The sequence below is a fragment of the Tachysurus vachellii genome, chromosome 3, assembly GCF_030014155.1.
Source record: "Tachysurus vachellii isolate PV-2020 chromosome 3, HZAU_Pvac_v1, whole genome shotgun sequence".
NCBI classification, from domain to species: Eukaryota; Metazoa; Chordata; class Actinopteri; order Siluriformes; family Bagridae; genus Tachysurus; species Tachysurus vachellii.
In genome coordinates, this window is record NC_083462.1 from 19,558,991 (window position 1) to 19,582,726 (window position 23,736).

The following is a 23,736-nucleotide window of genomic DNA, read 5'->3' on the forward strand; positions in this document are numbered from 1 at the left end:
GCTCTCATTTATGGGGTCAGAATTGTTTCGTTATTCTGAATAAATATACTATGATCCACAAATAAATATAAAGAGTTTCACAAATATTTTTTAAATCCACAAATAAATATAAAGAGTTTCACAAATATTTTATGAAATTCACAAATAAATAAAATGGGATTTGCAAATAAAAAAAATATTTGCCACGATTGGTCAGCGCCACGAGACCGTTGTCCGATTGGCTGGAGTAGACGGTGGGCGGAGTCCACCTATTTGTGGATTCTTGTGCACGTCTTGACGTTAGAAATGTTTCAAATCCACAAATGCACAGAACGCAATCCACAAATGCGTGCAGTGATTCACAAATGCACAGAACGCGATTCACAAATGAGCAGGAAGCCATTCACAAATAAATACAATTAAATATATATTTACAAATATTTTTTTTTATTTGCAAATCCCATTTTATTTATTTGTGGATCATAGTATATTTATTCAGAATAACGAAACAATTCTGACCCCATACTCATTCTCTTTGGATCTCTTAATGGTGCCGTAACCCGGACTAACACTTACTTTATATAATAAAGTAAGGCTGTGTGGTGTTAAAGGAAAAATGGATCACTGTTACATAGAGCAAACTCTGTATTCAACGCAGCTTGTAGAAATCTCACTTCTTAATGTATCACATCACATCCCACACAGACCCACGTTTTGCATTTAAGAGAGAAAATGATTCCACGTACTGATTGTGAGAGTTAACGACACTCACTGAGACGAGGCCCTGGAATATATCTAAATTTGTACTCATTAGCGACAGCGAATATGAAAAGTGTTCTGAATATTCATGATATTTAAATGTGCATGCTGATTTCTTGTAGTCTGGAGATTCTCAGCGTTTTAGAAAAAACTTGTCCTTGTGCACTGAGGTTTAGGATATGAGGATGTGAACTGACGAACACATTTATATTAAAACCATCATTTGATTTACAATTGATTAATTTGTTATTGAGATTAAACCCATTCATCATAAGTGATCAAACAGGCTAGTAACTAAGACAACTAAGAACTCAGTTGTAAATACCTATATTAACTTTCCAAATAACAGGTTGTACATGTGGCACAAATCACAGATTTGAATTGTTGAATTATCACAGATGACTCAAATCACAAAAATAATCGTTTTGCGCATCACAAAATACAAAGTTCAGGATTATTGTTGTTACCTTGTACATCACTGAATTAATTAGTGATAGTAATAAGAATCAAAGCTTCAAAATTATCAAAGCTTCAAATTATTGAATCATTACTTATGTCTTAAATCACGAAAAGAATCGTTTTTGTGTATATATATACAAGAGACCAGGTTCAGGATTATTGTTTTTTTTCCAAGGACAAAGGACTCTAAGTAGCTTCCTAATAGCTGTCTAGATCTGTTGTTAGAGTCTCGCTGTTATTATACCAAAAAGATTTCTCAATACAACATTGAGTCGGCTGCTTTTTCATTGAAAAATATTTATTTTTAGCCAAAAACCCTATCATAGACAATATTCTTTTTAATTCAGAGTGAAATGGTAAGACTGAAAAGACTTTTGGATAAAAAGCAGCATTCAGTAGGATCCTGATTGCTTTTAGTGCAATTGTTGAATTGGGAGATGGCCATGCTGGAGTGGCGAGTGCTTTAGTTCCCTTTCGATACTCCACTCATACTGCGTATGGGGGAAAAGCTCCTTTTTTCCTCAATACTGAAGCCTTTTTTCAATAACGCAGTGCAACTGCACTGTCATTGGTTTAATATGAAACTTTTTTTAAAACCAATGACGGCGCTGCGTAGCTCTAAAAGAGCATTTCCAAACAAACGCCTCTCTGCGCTCGCGGATCGCTTTCTTTCATGAAAGTGACTCCGCCCCTCACGCCCCCCCGTCTTCTTCCTCCCGCGAGCCGGCCAGGAAGCGACAGCGGGGAAGAGGGGCTCAGCGCCCGGGTTTGGGTGAGCTCACGCCGGCTCTTCGCCCGCGTGCCTCACTCTCTCCAACGAGAGAGCCGTCCCCCGTCCTCTTCTCACGCCCAGAGCAGCGTCCCTCAGCTGAAATGAGTGACCTCCTCTCATTTGGCGGATCGGAGGACGAGCCGCTTGACGACTCCATGTCACTCGCGGCTTCTGAAACGGAAGATTGGGCCGGTGATCCTAACCCCGCCCACTTGCCGTCGCGAGAGCCCATCGACGCCAAAGCTGGGATGGATGCCGAGCTTCTCCGCATCCTCTCCAGAGCTGTCGAAGATCTCCATCTGGAGTGGGCCTCCCCTGAGGAGCCGACGCGCAGCAGGCTGGACGAGTGGTTCTTGCCGGAAAGCCGCCAAGCCCCCCGCCAGCGTTCTGCCCCGTTCTTCCCTGAGGTGCACGACGAGCTCACAAAGTCGTGGCGCGCCCCCTACTCGGCCCGCCTACGCACTTCTGCAGCTCTCGGTGCAGTAGATGGCTCTCAGGAGAAGGGCTATGAGCAATTGCCGCCCCTGGACGATGCCGTGGCTGCTCATCTCTGCCCCCCCGCGGCTGTGGGGTGGAAAAGCAAGAGAGCCCTTCCTTCCAAGCCCTGCAGAATGACATCTGCCATGGCTGGCAGAGCTTACACTTCTGCTGGCCAAGCCGCTTCAGCACTACACACCATGGCCATTTTACAGGTGTTCCAGGCAAAGCTTCTCCGTTCCCTGGATGAGTCGAGCCCTAGTGAACCTGCTTTTTGCGACCTCCGCAGCGCCACAGATCTGGCCCTGCGCGCCACAAAAACCACGGCCCAAGCCATTGGACGATCCATGGCCAACCTGATTGTGCTGGAGCGCCACCTCTGGCTCAACCTCACTGAGATTAAGGAGAGCGACAAGGTGGCCTTTCTAGATGCCCCAGTCTCTCCATCCGGTCTCTTCGGGCCGGCCGTAGAAGGGTTTACGGAGCGCTTCACCGCAGCACAGAAGTCGTCCCAGGCTATGCGGCACTTCCTGCCCAAGCGCTCCACCTCTGCCCTGAGTCGCCCCAGGACTGCGCCGACTCAGCGCCAGAGCAAACCTGTCCCTTCTGCCCCCCAGGTGGCGCCCCCTAGGGAGCAGCGCCCAGCTCGCCCCACTAAGCGCGCTAAACCGCCTGGACGTCAGGGCCCCCGGCAGAGGATTGTGCTGGACCCGACGCCCTCTAAATCCTCCTGATCGTTGGGGAAGGAAGAGGAAAGAGCAAAGTCCCGCCACGGCCGGACCACCCCAGAAGCTCTCTCGCCTGCCAGCTATGCGACCTGGGCCCACCGTCGTTGCGTCCACGCAAAGTGCTGTTATGGCAAACACAATAAAGATTACACATTTTCTAAAAGAGAGCACTTTTCCTCTTCCACACTTGTCAGTGTTCAGGCCCCTAATCGGTGGCCTGCCATCCGACACTATCCAGCCCCTTGTCACGCGGGCCGATGCCTGGCAGGCCATCCCCGGAGTGTCCAAGTGGGTGTTGGGGATAATAAAATACGGCTACTCACTGCAGTTCGCCCGGAGACCCCCGCGTTTTCGCTGGGTGATTCCCACTTTGGTAGAGCCGGACGACGCCCAGGTCCTCCGCACCGAAGTGCTGACGCTGTTGAGGAAAGGAGCCATAGAGATGGTTCCTCCCTCAGAAAGCGGGTCGGGGTTCTACAGCCGTTATTTCCTTGTCCCCAAGAAAGATGCCGGTCTCAGACCCATCTTAGACCTCAGACTCCTGAACCTCTCCCTCATGGAACGGAAGTTCAGGATGTTGACACTAAAGCAGATCCTCACGCAGATTTGCCCCGAGGACTGGTTCTTCTCGCTGGATCTGAAAGACGCTTACTTTCACATCCAGGTAGCCCCACATCACAGACGATTCTTGAGATTCGCGTTCGAGGGTGTGGCTTACCAATATGCAGTCCTTCCCTTTGGGCTGTCTCTAGCTCCACGCACTTTCACGAAGTGCATGAACGAGGCACTTTCCCCTCTGAGACAGATGGGAATCCGCATTCTGAATTATCTCGACGACTGGCTCATTCTAGCCCAGTCGCGAACCGAGCTAGACCGCCACAGATCCGTGCTCCTGAGCCACTTAGAGTGCCTAGGACTCAGGGTCAATTTTGCCAAGAGCTCACTGCTCCCCAGCCAACGTGTTGTGTTCCTGGGAGTGGTTTTCGACTCGGTCCGCATGAGGGCAGTCATATCACCAGAGCGCGCTCTGGTACTTCAGCAGCTCGCGGCCTCTGTCAGGAACAAAGCCTGTTTCCCTCTGAAGTTCTTTCAGAGGATGCTAGGGCTGATGGCTTCCGCCTCTCCAGTTTTGCAGCTTGGCCTCCTACGAATGCGGCCCCTGCAATACTGGCTGAAACTCCGGGTCCCACCTCACGCTTGGCGGCACGGCCGCTTTCGCGTCAGAGTCAACCAGGCCTGTCTAGCAGCCCTGGAGCCTTGGATGAACCCTGTTTGGTTCAGCCGTGGAGTGCTCCTACAGGCGGTTTCCAGAAGGACGGTGGTCTCAACAGATGCGTCCAACCTGGGTTGGGGCGCTCTGTGCGAGGGCAGACCAGCCTTCGGCTCGTGGTCGCACGAGGACAGCCATCTTCATATCAACTGCCTCGAGATGCTGGCAGTGGAACGAGCCCTTCGATCTTTTCAGGCGATCCTGGAAGGGCGCCATGTCCTAGTCCAGTCGGACAGCATGACAGTGGTGTCCTACATAAATCACCAAGGTGGCCTTTCGTCCAGCCGCCTCTACATGCTGGCAAAGCGCCTCTTGGAATGGGCATTACCCAGGTTGCGAACGCTCAAGGCGACACACATACCTGGCAAGTCGAATCTGGGAGCAGACATGCTTTCACGGAGCAACGTCCCCTCGGACGAGTGGATGCTCCATCCCCAGACGGTTCTCAAAATCTGGGAGATTTTCGGGAAGGCAGAGGTCGACCTCTTCGCCTCAGAAAGCAACTATCATTGCCCAATTTATTTTTCAAAGGACACAGATGCGCTGGCCCACGACTGGCCCAGCCTCCTCCTTTATGCTTTTCCCCCGATCGCTCTGGTCCCTCAGGTCATCAGACGAGTCAGGGAGGACAGGCACAGAGTCCTCCTGGTGGCCCCACTCTGGAGGAGCCAAGTTTGGTCCTCGGAGCTATTCAGGCTTTCCATGAAAGCCCCATGGCCAATCCCCCTGAGGCGGGATCTCCTCTCTCAGGCGAACAGGACAATCTGGCACCCGCAGCCAGAACTCTGGGCTCTGCACGTATGGTCCCTCGATGGGAGCCTCTGAGCCTCCCCGAGGACGTGCTGCATACCATTGCTCAGGCTAGGGCCCCGTCTACGAGACGCCTCTACGCCCAGAAATGGTCAATCTTCGTTGACTGGTGCTCCGCACGGAACGAAGACCCTGTTGAGTGTGACGTATCTCCGATACTGTCATTTCTCCAAGAGCGTCTGGACAAAGGTCTCACCCCTTCCACGCTCAAGGTATACGTAGCAGCCATCGCAGCATTTCATGCTCCTATTGCTGGCCAATCGGTGGGTCGAAACGGCCTCATTGTGCGTTTCCTGAGAGGTGCTAGGCGGTTGAAGCCCCCTCGTCCTCTCACCGCTCCCACTTGGGACCTTCACACGGTCCTTGAAGCGCTCAAGGGACCTCCCTTTGAACCGCTGCGGTCGGCTGGCCTCCGGCCCCTAACGCTGAAAACCGCTCTGCTACTTGCTCTAGCATCGGTCAAGCGTGTTGGCGATTTGCAGGCCCTCTCGGTGAGCCCTGCATGCCTTGAGTTTGGGCCCAATGACTCAAAGGTCATTTTAAAACCCAGGCACGGCTACGTACCTAAAGTGCTCTCAACGCCATTTAGAGCGCAGGTAGTTTCTCTCTCGGCTCTGCCTCTGTTGTCAGGTGAGCAGGAGCTGAATTTACTCTGCCCAGTGAGGGCTTTGAGGGTATACACTGAGCGGTCACAGCCGTTCAGGCAATCTGACCAGCTTTTTGTCTGCTTTGGTGGCCGCACCAAGGGGTCTTCGGTCTCAAAGCAACGCCTCTCGCGTTGGATAGTCGACGCTATCGCTCTATGTTACTCTTCTATGGGTCTTGAGTGCCCCATGGGAGTAAGAGCCCACTCCACTAGAGGGATGGCCTCTTCTTGGGCCTGGTCTAGTGGTGTCTCCATCAAGGACATCTGTGAGGCGGCCAGTTGGTCCTCGCCGTCCACTTTTGTCAGATTCTATAACCTGGACATCCCGACCTTGCACGCTCGGGTTCTTTCGGTTTGATACGACGGCCTCTTCAGACTCCGTCATCATACCACCTCCAGGGAGCTTGCTCCCTCTTAGCAGTGTTGCGTCAAGGGTTCGACGGCTCCGGCCCTCTCACTTATCCTCTGGGCCCCAAGGTGTTCAAGATAAGTCTTGTCGTTCTCTACCGTGGCACGGCGCGGTTGAATTCGTTCCCCATACGCAGTATGAGTGGAGTATCGAAAGGGAACGTACTCGGTTACGAACGTAACCTCGGTTCCCTGAGATACGGAACGAGTACTGCGTTATATGCCGTGCCACGAGGCTGCGGCTTCAGTGTCGTCGCTTCAGTCGTATGACCTGATTTCCTCTGGCGATTTGCCTGCTTATATAGCTATACGCCCCGCCCCCTTTTTTAGCGGGCTTTGGCGCGCTGCATCGCCACAGGCTCGCGCAGCTACGCAGCGCCGTCATTGGTTTTAAAAAAAGTTTCATATTAAACCAATGACAGTGCAGTTGCACTGCGTTATTGAAAAAAGGCTTCAGTATTGAGGAAAAAAGGAGCTTTTCCCCCATACGCAGTACTCGTTCCGTATCTCAGGGAACCGAGGTTACGTTCGTAACCGAGTACGATTTTTTTCCGCATGAGTGCTGTTTACTGTACCTTTCCGTCTCTAAGCAAAATCACAGTTATCTGTCTCAGTTATCTTCATCTCCCTCATCGTCATCTGTAGAAATAAAAGTCACGTCCTTTACAGACGCACTTTGAAACAACTGACTTGAAAAGGCCAGAAGATAATTTTATTACCTGAGACACTCAATCCTATTATGCTGGAATGATGTGCAGAGAGTTTTCTGTAAAAACGTCCTTCATCCTCCGTGATAGCAGTGACTTTTAAATCTCACTCCTTCGTAGATAAAACGTAAGTCATATCTTATATTTATTTGGCCTTATCTTACTTTTCTTGCTGAGGAAAGGTCATGGATTAGTTCTAAGGCTTTGTAAATAGGAAACAAACAACAGGGTGAAAAAACACAGATTTGCATGCCTATTTTTTAACATTGTTTATCTTAATCACTATCACTAGTGGCGAAAAACAAACAAAAAACAATTTCTTTGCATGCAAACAAAATAAATACTCTGGTGTTAATCAATCTTCTGCTAAATTCTTTCTACTCATAAAAAGAGTCAATCTAACTTTTCATGGCCAGTAAGGATACTTATATACTGTAGTATATATGTGTCCTTCATATACAGTAAGTATATGAGATAAGTATCTCAGGTGTCCAAATATATATATATATTTTCATACTTGACATATTTTCACACTGACTAACCCTAAGGTTGTGGGTTCGAGTCTCGGGCCGGCAATACCATGACTAAGGTGCCCTTGAGCAAGGCACCGAACCCCCCCAACTGCTCCCCGGGTGCCGCAGCATAAATGGCTGCCCACTGCTCCAGGTGTGTGTTCACGGTGTGTGTGTTCACTGCTGTGTGTGCACTTTGGATGGGTTAAATGCAGAGAACAAATTCTGAGTATGGGTCACCATACTTAGCTATATGTCACATCACCTCACGTCACTGTCACAAAAGCCAAACTTAACATCCGTGATTGCTGGATAAATGAGCCATGGCTTCTACATTTACTATAGTCTGAGTGTAATGACTCAAATTTTTCTGTGCACTTTTCCTTTTGTGAAAATCCTTTCTCCTCTTTTTGACTCAATACGATCAAAACGGCTCAAAGTTGTTGAGTTATACATGCTGGTATTGCTAAAGAACCCTTTTCCACTGCAAAGAACCTTTTGTGTAGTGGAACTGATGTATGGATGTTAAAGGTTCTCCATAGAACCAAACACTATATTTTAAGTGTGAATGTGATATTGGCTAAGCTCATAACTCCTAGGTTCTATATAGAACCTTGAGGAACCTCTTTTTTTAAAGAATGTGTTGTTATTTGGACTGATGAATAATGTGAAAATTCTTTCAATGCTAACCTGAGATAGCGCCAGTAAGCTATCACAGGCGTGTCAGGTTTAGGGCTGGAGTGATGGGTTGAGTGATGGATTTTTTTAGGTGTTTGATGTTTTTCCAGAGCTTACTCATGGAGACAGAAACAAAGCATTTGTTTGATGCGCATACTGTATATTACAGCATAGTTAATTTTTTATGCCAACTCTGGAGCAGATCGAGTTAAGGGGTTGGATCAATGGCCCAGTGATGAACTTAAACCCAGGACCTTCTGATCAATAACCCAAAGCCTCATCCATTTGAGCCACCACTTAGGCGCTGTCCAGAAAGTCTGAGCCCTTGCTCAAGTTAAGGAAAGTTCTCCTGATCTTACTGATAATTCAGAAAAAGCACAAGGTCACATTTTGCATGTTATTTTCAGTTTTATATTAATACATATTATTGAGCATTTCTACATTTACATTATGTACATCTTAAAATTTTATGTACATTCTGCTCATGGGCCCAGGAGTGGCAGCCTGGTGACCTGGGATTCGAACTCCGACGACTTCCTCCCCCTCTATATTTCCTCTACATCTCCTTCTATATTTCTAAGTAAATTCTAATATTTATTGTAATAAAACAAGTAAATTATGTACAAACATGATTTTCTTCAACTTCAATGGAATATTTCTGTAAATTACATGTAATACTTACATTATTTCCTGATGACGACCTGAGCACCATTAAGAAGCCATTTTAAGTCTGTTTTCAGCAGATAATTTCATATTCAATCAAAATATGTCTATTGAGGACCAGATATGAAGATATAAATATGTATATAATAAAAACAAAAAATAAAAAAGCATGTACACTACAATAAAGAAGTCTTTATTTTGTCACATCTACATTACAGCACAGTGAAATTCCTTTTTTCACATATCCCAACTTTGAAGGTTGGGGTCAGAGCACAGGGTCAGCCATGATACAGCAGCCCTGGAGCAGAGAGAGTTAAGGGCTTTGTCCAAGGGCCCAACATTGGCAGCTGGGCAGTGCTGGGGCTTGAACCCCATGAACAGCGCAGAGCCTTAGACACTTGAGCGACCCCTGCCACTTACAGTATATGGTTATATGAGTCACATGTATGACTCAGCAATCTAGTGAATATAGTCCAATTTATCTAATATCTAATAGAGTATCCAGAGTATAGAGTATCCAGGATTTTTAACTGGATTAATAATCTTAATTAATTATTATCTTAACCAGGAATTTTTTTTAACATTGGGCATTTATTTCTAGAAAGAAGCCAATCTAAAAAAATAACAGATCAATTTGTCTTGTTTACTTCGTAGGATATACATTTTTTGGACTGTTTTCCGTTTTTAGACAGTTAGAGACAGATTATGGATTTTCTTTTAGATACTTTTGTCTGTGGTGTCTTCCTTAAAGCAGATCCCTGTCTGAAACCACCGTTGAGAGCTACTGCTTTGTAGCACCGTAATTATGAGCTTTAGACTTGCCCTTGAGTCTGTGTATTTGTCAGTGATGAATAGCTGTAAGTGTCTGCTGTGTGCTCTGTGTGTTTTTAGGGTTACTGTACATCGGATTTAGCGCCTGCATGTTTGGCCTGTATAGCTTCATGCCTGTGGTGATCAAAAGGACCAGCGCCACGACGGTCAACCTGTCTCTGCTCACTGCTGACCTGTACAGTCTCTTCTGTGGCCTCTTTCTATTTCAGTACAAGGTGAGTGGGGTCTCTCTCTCTCTCTCTCTCTCTCTCTCTCTCTCTCTCTCCCTCTCTCTCTCTGACTATGTGTGTGTTCCTTGTAAAAGTGAAATTGTGCCGTCTCTCCCTCAGCGCAATTCCTTCATCAAAGGTATCTTTATTTCTTCTCTGCTTTGTCCTGGTTTGATTAAATGACTTCTTTATGTAAAGGACTTCTTTATTCTTCTTCTATAGTTAAAGCAATTTTTTCCAAAGCTTTAATAAACACATCCTGCTCTTGACTCTTTCATATGGATTCAGAGGACGATGATGTCTGCTTGTTTAGTCTGATTCTTCAATACTTTTCAAGGCTTCTTCCACTAAAAAATGTCTAGAGGACATTTTGTCTTTGTCTCAGTTCTTCTCATCTTGGCATCCTTGGGGGTCCGAGCACTGAAATGCCTAAAAAGCAAAAAAAAAATAAATTTATTTATTTATTTATTTATTTATTTATTTATTTATTTATTTAAATATAGTGTAGGTGAAGACATTTGCAGGCAAGGTAAGTCAAAACGGGAACAATTCAATTTAATTCAGTTCAATTTTATTTTTATAGCATTTTTAACAATGGACATTGTCTCAAAGCAGCTTTAGAGAATATAATAAATATAATACAAAAAGTTAATTATACAAAGATGAATGTAAAACAAAAACTCAAGATTCAAATTAGACTTCTGTTTTTGTATTTATCTTTAGTGAACAAGTCTGAGGTGACTGAGGTGATTGTGGTGAGAAAAAAATCCCTTATGCCCCTTTTCCACCAAAAAGAACCGGGTGCTGGTTCAGAGCTAGTGCTGGTGCTGGTTCAAAGTTGGTTCCACTGGTGAACCTTCTAAGAACCGGTTTGCCTTTCCACCGACTAGAGAGCTGTCACAGAGCCGTCACGAGTGTGACGTCACTGTATACGTGTCACGTGTCCCAGCAACTTTAGCGCAGCAGTGGCAAACACAAACACATCAACAATGGCGGATGCTGCTTTAGAAAAAGTTAGCCTTAGCATGTAGCTACCTACTATCATGTGTGCTGATAATGTATCATATCGCGGTAAAGTAAAAGTGTATTAAACACTAGTATACTTAAGATATATTATCAAATGCGTTAACAGTAGCTCCGCCCACAGCCCCTGACACAAGCGGTTCTTAAGTCTAGACCAGCAACGTTTTGGTGCTACTTAAGGACCACTTTTCCTGGTTCAGAGCCGGTGCTTTGGCTGACGAAAAAGAAAGAACTGGTTCTAAATTAGGCTCCGAACCAGCACTCAAACTGCCTCAGTGGAAAAGGGGCATTTGTCATGGACACGGGATAAAAGCGGACCCAAATGCAGGACAGCTAAACAAAAACAGGGTTTATTAACTTAAAGAACATTAAACAGGACGAAGACAACACCAGACAAGGACAACAGAAGACACTAGAATTCCGCACTACACGAGGCAACGCGGCTCAATTAAATAATACAAATAATCATGACACATGAGGGACAGGTGTGCAGAGGCAGGGAGGAAAAGACAAGGGCGGGGCAGACATGTGAACAAGGAACATAAACAAAAGGCACATGGCCAAAGTCCAGGCAGAGTCCTGACAGCATTAGATGGAAGAGGAAGAAACCTTGAGAGGAACCAGACTCAAAAGTGAACCTCATCCTCATTTGGGTGACACTGGAGGGGGTGATTATAAATATATAGACAATTGTGTATTGATGAGGAGGTTGTTGTCCTCAAAGACCACATGTATTTGGCATCTCCTCTTAGAATGTCCATGATCGTCTTCATGACACGGAACACATCTGGAGTTGGTACAATCTCTGGATGCCTCGTGATGGGTAGAAAAAGAGAGGAGAGGAATTAGCTTAGCTGATGTTCATAATATTATCAAGCACTAGATGATAATGTGCATGTAGTAGAGCACAAGATTATGGGAAGCATTATGTGTATGACTGACTAAAGAGATTGGTTTTTAATTAAAATTTAAACTGAGAAAATGTGTCTGAGCCTCGAACACTGTCTGGAACAAACAAGCAGAAGAATCAGCAAACAAGAAAGATAAATCTAATATACAACCCAAAAAACAGAAACACAAGAGTCACACACAATAACGATGAAAAAACGGTTCGGAATTGCAGGTAAACTAACAATCAGTCATCCATCAGTTTCTTTACTCTTAACCGTTTGAGAAGTCTATAAAGTGTAAAGTCTAGATCACTTTGCATTGCTAGATCACATTGCTCTTATTTTTAAGAGTTAGATCCTTAGATAAGTTAGGTCCTTTGCTCAAATCTGATTGGCTGAGCCGGCTTTCCAAGAGTGCTTAGGAAACAGTTACTACACCCTCAAAGGGCAAACGATACTATTTTGAAATATATAAATGTTGTTTTAAAATAGAAAAACTCAACAGATGAAGATGCAAAGATAGAAGGGAAGCTAATCTCACCGGAAGCACCGTTAACAGGACTGTACAGATTACTGTGAGCTAGCTAGGAGGAGGTGGCTTCATGTCTATGCCGAATCACAGCCATGCAAATTATTCAGTATAACTGCACTCTTGCTTGGGTGACAAACATTTTATAGATATGTACCATTTTGTATTTTTAGAGAGAAAACACTGTAAATTTGAATGTATTTTTGTACATTACATAACAGTTAAATAAAAAAATAAAAAAATAATAAATAAATAAATAACTGCTATGAGTAAATAACTAAATAATAAAACTAATAAATAAAGAAGGCAAGGCAAGGCAAGTTTATTTGCATAGCACATTTCATACACAGAGGTCATTCAAAGTGCTTTACATAGAAATTAGAAAACAGTTTATAAGAGAGAAAAAAAAATATGTAAAAATAAGAGACACACGATAAAATCATAATAAAAACAAAGAACAATTAATAAAAAATAAATGTGATTTTGATAAAAACCGTTTAAAATATGTTAAAAAGAATAAAACAGGAGTAAAAGTGATTTGGATAAAAAGTGCAGTCATTGTGAAGCAGCACAGTGCTCATTTAGTAAGTGCAGAGTTAAACAGATGTGTTTTTAATCTTGATTTAAAAGTGTCTGTTGTTGAAGCACATCTGATCTCTTCTGGAAGCTGATTCCAGCTATAGGTGGCTTAATAACTAAATGATGACGCACCTTGTTTTGAGTGAACCCTTGATATCTCTAACTGACCTGATCCTAATGATCTGAGTAATCTGCTTGGTTTATATTCAGTTAGCATATTCAGTTAGCATATAATGTATTTCGGTCCTAAGCCATGAAGTGATTTATAAACTAGTAACAATACTTTAAAATCTATTCTAAATGTAACTGGAAGCCAGTGTAAGGACCTGAGGACTGGAGTGATGTGCTCAGATTTTTTGGTTCTGGTCAGAATTCTGGCAGCAGCGTTCTGTATGAGCTGCAGCTGTCTAATGGTCTTTTTGGGGATCCCAGTAAGGAGTCCATTGCAATAATCCACCCTGCTGGTGATGAAAGCATGAACAGTTTCTCTAAGTCCTGTCTTGAGACAAAACATCTAATTCTGGCTATATTTCTGAGATGGTAGTAAGCTGATTTGCTTATCGCTTTCACATGACTACTGAAATTAAGACTCTAAAATTACACCCAGATTTCTGACTTTATTTTGTGTCTTTAGACCCCTAGAGTCAAGGTGTGTGTTAACCTTGAGAGTTTCATCTTTATTTCCGAATACAATGACTTCGGTTTTGACTTTGTTTAACTGGAGGAAGTTTTGACACATCCAACTGTTAATTTCATCAATGCACTTACATAGAGAGTCAATGGGGCTGTAGTCATTAGGGGACAGGGCTAAGTATATCTGGGTGTCATCTGCATAGCTGTGGTAAGCAATTTGGTTCTTTTTCATTATTTGACCAATTGGGAGCATATACAAATTAAAGAGAAGCGGTGCAAGAATTGAGCCCTGTGGGACTCCACATGTCATGGATGTCCACTCAGATTTATGGTTACCTATGTTCACATAGTAACCTCTCCCTTTTAGGTATGATTTAAACCATTTGAGGACCATCCCAGAAAGCCCTACCCAGTTTTCCAGTCTATGTAAGAGTATGGTGTGATCTACCGTGTCAAAGGCAGCACTAAGATCTAGTAGCACCAGCACTGATATTTTACCTGAATCAGAGTTTAAGCGAATATCATTTATTATCTTTATGAGCACTGTCTCTGTGCTGTGATGTTGGCGGAAACCAGATTGAAAATTGTCCAGATAGCCATTTGAGTTTAAGAATTTGTTCAGCTGATTGAAAACAACCTTTTCAATGATCTTGCCTATAAAAGGAAGATTTGAGATTGGTCTGTAGTTGCTAAGTATGGTTTTGTCTAGGTTACTCTTTTTTAGGAGAGGCTTAACAACTGCCGTTTTTAGGGACTCTGGAAAAGTGCCTGTGAGCAGAGAGGTATTTACTATTTTAAGAGGTCAGTTTCTAAACAGTTAAGTACCTTTTTGAGAAAGGATGTGGGGAGGGTGTCAAGGCTGCACGTTGATGCTTTAAGATGTTGTACTGTTTCTTCCAAGGTTTTTATATCAATTATGTCAAATTCTGAGAAAATGACAAATTTTTGAGGTTGTTGTAATGAGGTCTGACTGACCACATTACAACATGTGGCCGTATTGATTGCCATTCTGATATTACTGATTTTCTCAGAGAAAAAGGTTGCAAACTCATTGCATTTGTTGTCAGAGAGCATTTCACTGGGAACTTGATTTGGGGGGTTTGTTAGTCTCTCTACAGTAACAAAAAGAGTGCGAGTGTTGTTTATGTTGTTGTTTATAATGTTTGAGAAGAAGATCTGTCTAGCTGTGCCTAGTTCTACATTGAAAGCACGAAGACTGTCCTCATAGATGCTATAGTATATTTCAAGTTTTCCGCGACATACGTTCAGCTTTTCTGCATGTTCTTTTCATGCTCTGTACAACTGTTGTGTTTCTCCAAGGTGCTTTACGTCTGCCAGTGATCATCCTGACCTTTACTGGAGCTATACCATCAATAGCATCTTTAACTTTTAAGTTAAAATTTTCAAGGAGAACATCAACAGAGTCTGCCGATATATTTGGCAACATTGATATAGCATAGACAGATCTTGCATCAGTGGCAGGACAGATCAATAAATCAAAGTAAACACAGAAATGGTCAGATAGCGCTTCATCCTTGATAACAGTGGAGGAAATGTTTAGACCCTTGCTAATGAGCAGATCAAGAGTGTGTCCCCTTTTGTGTGTAGGACCTGTGTAGAAATAAATAAATAAAACTAATAAATAAATAAATAAATAAATGGAATGAGGTAATGGGGTAGGGTGATGGGTGTGAGGTAATGGGGTAGGGTGATGGGTGTGAGGTAATGGGTTAGGGTAATGTGGTAGTGTTGTGATGCGGCAAAGGTGAGTGAGGATCCAAATGCAGTCTAAACATTTAATAATCAAAACCAAGAAACAGATAAACAGACAGACAGGCAAAACTAGGCAGAACACAGAGCTAACAGGAAACAGAAACATATACAATGACTAGCACCAGGGAAGTGAACAAACAGTGTATATATATCAGACAGGAACCAAACATTAACAAAGCAGAGACAATGAGTAACTATGACAACCAACGAGAGGGAATGAATGAGTTCAATGAGTGTCCATGGCAACAAACGAGTGGGCGGAGCAATCAATTAACAGCAGGGCAAGACAGCAGACAGAAACAGGGCAAAACACAGACAGACTCATTACAGGTAGGGTGATGGGTGTGAGGTAATGGGTTAGGTAAATGGGAGTGGGGTAATGTGGTAGGGTGATGGGTGTGAGGTAATGGGTTAGGGTAATGTATTTAATTAATGTTCTAATGTTTTAATAAATAATAATAATAATAATAATAATAATAATAATAATTGTTACAATGTTATTATATAGTTTTTTCCACAAAATGACAAAATGCTATATAATAACATTGTAACAATTATTATTATTATTATTATTATTATTATTATTATTATTATTTATTAAAACGTTAGAACATTAATTAAAACATTTTTTAATTAATGTCTTCTTTATTGCTTGATGGAGGAATTGTGAACACAAGTAATAATCGCAACACATCAATTTCTCTGAATCTTTAATTTTATTGCCATGCCCACAAATAAATACAATATTAATTTTTAACGCTTGATATGTTACATCATGTCCGGCAGAAATAATGGAGGGAAAATATATATATCCGCATAAAAATACCCAAGAAGTTATATAAACTCCAGGAACTCTATTCAACTGTCTAATAAATGGGAAGATTTCTCGCTTCATCGGTTGCGTGATGAAGGTTTGAACTGGTGTAATTACTGCGTCGTCATCTCTTCAGAGCGATCAATCATTCCTGCATCTCCATTAAAAGTTTTAATGCGCAGTCTTATTCAGTTCAGATTAATAGATGAAGTTTTATGAAAGTGATGGTGGAAATTAGGTTGATAATTGAACATTCATTATTATATCAGTGTTATGTTCATCACCTGTTTTAGAAATAGAAAAAGAGAACAAAAAATGTTATAAAGTGCTTTGGGATGCTTGTGTCCTTGTGCACTGAGGTGAAGTGCCAGACTAAAAGCAGACCTTGGGAATTATTCATATGCTTGCCCTTTGTGTGTATTGGGGCGAAACAGGGCCGGCGTGTCCCGAGTGGAACGGCTGGAGATTACTTCTGTGCAACAAGACTCGGCTGAAACGCAGCTCATCCATTTCAATTCGTAGCCGTTTGGTTGCACCGTGACCGTCACCTGAATGCCAACGCCGTTCGTGGTGTGATTAGGCATTCTCTCTGCATCTGCTATTGTTGGCCATGAGCCTCATCTAAATTAAAGAGAAAAATAAGCCAGACTATTCTCACTGGGGTCCTTGGAGAGTGTCGCAATAAGATAAACCTTTTTTCAAACCTCCACCATGTCCTGAATAATGTGTGTGCGTGTGTGCCAATGTTAATGTAGTAAAGGACCGTATGTAGAAGAGTGCGTTTAGATCTTTTTTTAGTAATCAAAAGATAAATGACACACTGTGAATCCCATAGTAGCGCACTGAGATGCAAGTGAGGCAGTCTAGACGCTGATACAGCAGAGTAAAATACTCCAATGTCCTCTGACCGACTTGAAATAGAGCCGTGATGTATGTGCATCGTGCAAGTTTGTACTACTTTCTACACACAAACTTGAATAGACGCTAAAGCTGTAACTCGCTGTAAAATGGTGGAAGTCAGAACGTCCATTGATGCTCACGCAAGGTCATTTTCCATCATTTGTATTTAACCTTTAAAAAGGGGATAGAATATGTAGACTGAAGAAGCAGATAAATTATTTTCCTTTACTCTATGTAATATAATAATCCTAAGTGAAATTGCATTAATCAACGAAAATTCAGTTTATATTAACAATACGGTTTTATTCTGCTGTTTATAAAATAGCACTTGATCCAGCACTGATATATCATACAATTAACAGAAAATTAGAATGACAGATAATGTTAATAGCAATCAGAATCCAGGAGCAATATCATTTACAGACAAAGTTTACAGTTTCATTTGTATCTTGGATTTAAACTGAGTAGAGAGAATGCTAGAATGCAAAAACCAGTAACGTTTCTTCAGTTTGTCAGTATGGGATTCATTTAACGGTACCTTGTAGAACTTTACAGACTCTTAGAGTGCATCCATGGAACCTTTCTGGTGCATAAGTAGTGGAAAAAGCTCTTAAAATGTTCAAAATGTCAAAAAGTAAAACAGATCTTTTAAGGACCATTTTGAACTCTTAGCGAACCAAAAATGGTTCTTCTCAGGCATCGCTGTGAAAACCCTTTTTGGTTCTTCATGGTAGCTTTATTTTTAAGACTCTTGTAAGATACACTCTGGCAACAAAAAAATTAAATATACAACCCTAAATGTAGAATTTCTCCATCTGAGGAACCATTAATAACCATTCTGTGTACAACCGTACAGCAGCGTTCCCAGTAGAAGCACTATAGAATGGCAAGAACTATTAACTATCTACAAAATCATTGAAGAACACTAAACTGTTTTAAATGGCTGTCCATCAGGTGAACCATTAGGTTCAGAGGGAAGAACTCAATCAAATCTATCCAAAGAAACCTTGATTAAATTTGGCAGATGTCATTATCCGGAGCAACTTACATTTATCTCATTTATACAGCTGAGCAATTGAGGGTTAAGGGCATTGTTCAGGGGCCCGGAGTGGCAGCTTGGGGGCCTTGGGATTCAAACTCATGACCTTCTGATCAGTAGTCCAACACCTTAACCACTGAGCTACCACTTCCCCGATTGATGAACTCCAAACAACACAGTGAAATGTGCTTGTGAGGCTTCACTGACATCATCAGGTACATTAATATTCATGTAACCTATGAAGCTGCTAGTGGGTTTGGATGGAAAGGTCTCCTGTTAGTTCAGGATTTCATTTCAAACTGGTTTCTGGCACAAAGCACTAGTTCTGATGGATGGATGCAAATATTGCATTGGAAATTAATGCCACAACGAGTTAGAAATCAACATTGATCATGAATATGCATTCTGGGGGTCTGACAAGCCTGTGTGATAAGTAAAGAGTTGGCTCAGGTGCTTTCAGAAGTGTTATTAGGGCTCTGTAATGTCCTTGCTGCTTTCTGTTTTCCTCTTAGGACAATACAGTGAGAGCTCAGGAAGATGCTGTATAAGCGATTAGCTGTATTCAGCAGTCGTTTATTAAAAATATGTTTTTGGTAGCCTCTGACGTAGGATATGACCTTAAAGTTGAAAGGACGACCTTTTCTGCTTGCTCAGAAAGGAATCCGCTGCTTGAATAGATATGTAGGTCTTCTGGCATACAAAGCCAGAGTGTGGTGTGGGGTTAATGAGGCCGTACGCTTCAGTATGTTCATCGTAGTGTGTGTCTGGTTCATAACGATCATGTGAACGACTTGCAGTAATGATAATTATATTGTGTAGCTCGAGTGTAACATGGGCTCACTGCTACAGTATCTTTCTCTGTTCTCACTGGCACTTTAAATACCATCGTTTAAATTGCCCTCTAATCATGATTCATATTCCTAAGCAAAGTTCAGCCAAGGTTGATAATTACAAACTGCTCTCACTGAACCGACAAACCTTTGTACGAAACAGACGCTGAAGATTTTAAGTGTCAAACAATCCGCTGTGTAATTTGACGTGTAAGTGAACAGCGGCACCAAAAAAACAGCCCACGCAGTCATTAGCCCCATGTCTCTAGTTTGCGGTTAAGAGCAAAACACTTGCAAATTATTTATCAATTTACTTACAAATTATTTATCAATATTTCTTATTACTTAACAGCAGTGTTTAATTCTTGAACCTGATTGGTCAGATTCTAATAACAGTAGTTCATGCTCTTGTTCTAATAGGTTATTGTTTCCATGGTAACAGTATATATATATATATATATATATATATATATATATATATATATATATATATATATATATATATATATATATATATATATGTAATAAAAAACTGTATATATATTTTTTTTTTATTATTATTATTTAAGAGAGAGAAATATCTAAACAACGACGTTGTCTTTCAGGGGATGTTTATTTAACATGGAGGATGTTAAACATGGAGGATTTTAACAGATAATTTACAGGTAAATGTAAATTATACCTGTAAATTATCTGTTAAAATAAAGATAAAGGAAAAAAGGGAAAGTCTTTAGGGTATCTTTTTAAAGTTTAAGGAAAACATCACGAGGTAGAAAAAGAGAGGCTGGTGAGTGAATGACTGCTATTCTGTTTTTTTAGTTTTACAAACAAGTCGTTTCGTTAATAAATTGGAAATTCTTCTTGTTGGCAAATTTCTGTGGTATAAAAGGAATAAAACATATGCTGTTATTGGAAAATAATCAGATTTGGGACTGATGGCTTCATCACACCACCCTGTCACTGATGAAAGTTTTTCTAATACCTCCAGGATTTAGATGCCAGAAATTAAATTAAAATCAAGCATGTTATTCAGAGGAGCCTGCCATTTTTTTGAAAATAAATAAAAATTGAAACAAACAAACAAATAAATCAATAAGTAAGTAAGTAAGTAAGTAAGTAAGTAAATAAATAAATAAATACATTTCAGAATGACTCATTTTCAGTTAGTGTAACTGATTGAAAGTGGATTAAATATAATTAATTTTTTATTTTACTCATATAGATAGGAGCAAAGATTTGTGATGCAGAGTTTGTGTGTGGGGGGGCACGGTGGCTTAGTGGTTAGCACGTTCTCCTCACACCTCCAGGGTCGGGGTTCGATTCCTGCCTCCACCTTGTGTGTGTGGAGTTTGCATCCTTTCCTCCCCCGGTCCAAAGACATGCATGGTAGGTTGATTGGCATCTCTGGAAAATTGTCCCTAGTGTGTGATTGCGTGAGTGAATGAGTGTGTGTGTGTGTGTGTGCCCTGCGATGGGTTGGCACTCCGTCCAGGGTGTATCCTGCCTTGATGCCCGATGACGCCTGAGATAGGCACAGGCTCCCCGTGACCCGAGGTAGTTCGGATAAGCGGTAGAAGATGAGTGAGTGAGTTTATGTGGGGTTTTTTTCAACTACTTGACTTGGTGAAATTGCAAGCACAGTATCCTTCTTTTAATCTTTATGAATTTATGTAATGACTTTTTATAAGAGCTCGTCGTAATGCTTGTCATAATGAAGACACATGACGTGTCTCGGAACAAATTGGCAGAAAATCTTCCTTTTATTTTTGCGATCATGAAATACTACAGGGACTGATATTGTCAGCACATACTGTGTGTATATATATATATATATATATATATATATATATATATATATATATATATATATATATATATATTATGTATATATTTAATGCACCATTAAAATGCAGACTTTTGCCTCTACTCTTATTCTTCTTGTTTATTCTGCTTATTATTGTACCAGACATTTCCTTCAGTGTTTCCTTACTGCTGTTTGAAAAAAAAAAAATGCAGTCATACATCACCCAATGACGTGTGAATTTCTGGTCTTCTCTCTTTCTGCTCCTTTGTTAGCAATGTTAGCATGCCTTCTTAAGAATTTGTTGCCAAAGCAACAAAAATGACATCACATTCTGCCTACTTTCAGAGACAACGTTTCGTCATCTTCCAGGGATAATAAAGATTAATAAAATCTGCTTAAATTAGCTCAGGACCCAAAGAGCCTAATTAATATTATTTAAAACTTCAGCGGCGAGCTCGAGTTAGCGCCGACACTTCGGTATCAGCCTCGATCAGCATGTGGCGTGCAGGGACTCTGTAATAACTCTTCAGCCTATAAAAACATATTCTCTTGAAAAAGGACTACAGTGAATATTGCTGGATGATTTATGGCGTTTTTTATGGGTTGTATTCACAGCCATATGCCTTATTGAAAACGGTTACATGTCCGTTTTCCTTAAGCGTTTAATCACAGGCTGTTCCGCAATCTAGCAGAAATCTGATAAATATAAATTAGCAGCCTGACAAGCCATCAGACTAAATGGAAAATATTTAGTTATTGCATTTTCTCCACATGGTCTATCTGTGCAGAGAGGTTATAGAACAAGCAGGTCACGGCTTTATCGGAGCGAATGTTTGCTGTGGTTTTTTTTTTGCAGTGATCTGTTAGAATCTCAGTTTATCCCAAATTGAGTTTATTTTGTTCATATTTTCAGCACTAAAGCAAATATTAGAGTACAAATATATTTCAGGTTGTGATAGCCCGAGGCTTTGTTTACACAGAAAAGAAAATCCGATTTATTTCTTATAAGACATTGTATTGAGAATTATACATGACGGTGTCTGTCTCAGAGCTTCTGATTTATGCAAGGAACATATCAGGAGCTGGAATGGGTGAGAATGTGTATAAAAGGATGGGATTACTTCTGGTTGCAGTCTCATTGCTTGGAAGCCGCTCACTGCTGAGCTCCACATGGACAGCCTGGAGATACACAAGACTGCTCTGGATGGTACCGCTAAAGATCATGAAGACGACTTAGGACTGCAGATGACGCTCAGATGAACAGTTGATAAAACTATGAATTCATTCAGATATTTCATCGATGCTCATATTTATAAGTTGCTCAGAAGCTCCTGTTTCTGTGTTCAACCAGTCAGATGATGACTTTGTAAAACTTAGATTACTTAAACCTCTCTGCTCCAAATGTGCTGTATCATGGTTGACCCTGTGCTCAGACCCCGACCTCCAAACTTTAGGAACTTCACTGTGCTGTAATGTATATGTGACAAAATAAAGGCTTTTTAATATTGTATTAATATTTTATATTTTAAAATTTATATTCCTCCTTAATAAGAAATCCAGTTACAACGAGGTAGTCAAATAGATAAATAGTCAAAGATAAAAATGATGTAAATCATATGCTTTAGTCTTCACACTCACCAGATCTTGACCCAATTAAACACCTAGAGGAGGTTTTGCAGTATTCATCATCATCACAACACCAGCTGAGGGAATATCTTTAGGAAGAACAGTGTTCATTACATTCATCCAGTACGGTTCCAGAGGCTTGTAGAATCTATACAACAGTGCAGTGAAGTTGTAGTTGTAGGTGCAGTGGATTGTGGTTGTCCAGTCCAACACTTTGTAGTGTTTATTTTTCTTTCATTTGTCAGACTTCCTACAATCCCAGGTTTAATTCTAGTCTTAACTCAGTCACAGCACTGAGCTTCTGGTAAGGATCTGGCAAGGATCCTCATTATTTAGCCCTCATGTTCAATCTTACATAAGTCCAGTCTCTGTTATTTATTATTACTGGACATTTCAGAGTGAGCCACTGACTGAAAAACATCTCACATGGTGAGCTTCAGAGTTTTATAGACTGAGGCATCATTGGAATTCACAGTGATTCATTTTCGGTCAACAAATACATACACTCTTTTACTGCGAAGTGTGTGTATGTGTGTTTGAGTGTGTATGTTTATGTGTGTGTGTGTCTGTGTGAGTGTGTATGTTTATATGTGTGTGTGTGTGTGCACGCCTGTGTATGTGAATGTTTGTGTGTGTGTGAGAGTGTGTTTGTCTGTGTGAGTGTGTATGTTTATATGAGTGTGTGTCTGTGTGTGTGTGTATATTCATGTGTGTGTGTTTGTCGGTGTGAGTGTGTATGTTTATATGTGTGTGTCTGTGTGAGTGAGTATGTTTATATATGTATGTGTGTGTGTGTGAGAGTGTGTATGTTTATATGTGTGTGTGTGTCTGTGTGTGTATATGTTTATATGTGTGTGTTTGTCTGTGTGAGTGTGTGTGTTTATATGTGTGTGTTTGTCTGTGTGTGTGTGTGTGTATACAGTATGTTTGTCTGTGTGTGTTTGTCTGTGTGAGTGTTTGTTTGTGTGTATGTGCATGTTTGTGTGTGTTTGTCTGTGTGAGTGTGTGTATCATTTTAAACACATGAAACACACCTGTCAAGTGGTCTGTGATGAAACTAGTCCATAATGAAACATAAACACATTGTTGTTCAGCCTCACCCTGCTGTATCCCACCACACCATTAAATATTTACACCTCATTATTGTGATCAGATTTCTGTCCTGGTTATTATTCTCAGCTCCTCTTACAGTGTGTGCTTTCAGGGTGAAACAGATCCGTCCCTCTAGACTGATAAAACCACTTCATGGCCTCATTACACAGCCTAATGACCAAAAATGGTGTTATAATCATGGCTTGTGGATTCCATTTCTGAAAGTCACGTGCTGGTTCCTCAGAGAACATGATGTGACCCTAATATGACCCATTTCCAGATCGACACTTGAAATA

At 41.4% G+C, this 23,736-nt stretch overlaps 1 protein-coding gene across 1 annotated transcript in view; it reads left to right on the plus strand.

Moving 5' to 3' along the window:
- Nucleotides 1-23,736, plus strand: part of slc35f1 (solute carrier family 35 member F1) — a 114,221-nt gene that overhangs the window by 85,360 nt on the left and 5,125 nt on the right. Inside the window, exon 7 of the mRNA XM_060866187.1 lies at nucleotides 9,760-9,914. Coding sequence (XP_060722170.1) covers nucleotides 9,760-9,914 — 155 coding nt within the window. The remainder of the gene's footprint in view (nucleotides 1-9,759; nucleotides 9,915-23,736) is intronic.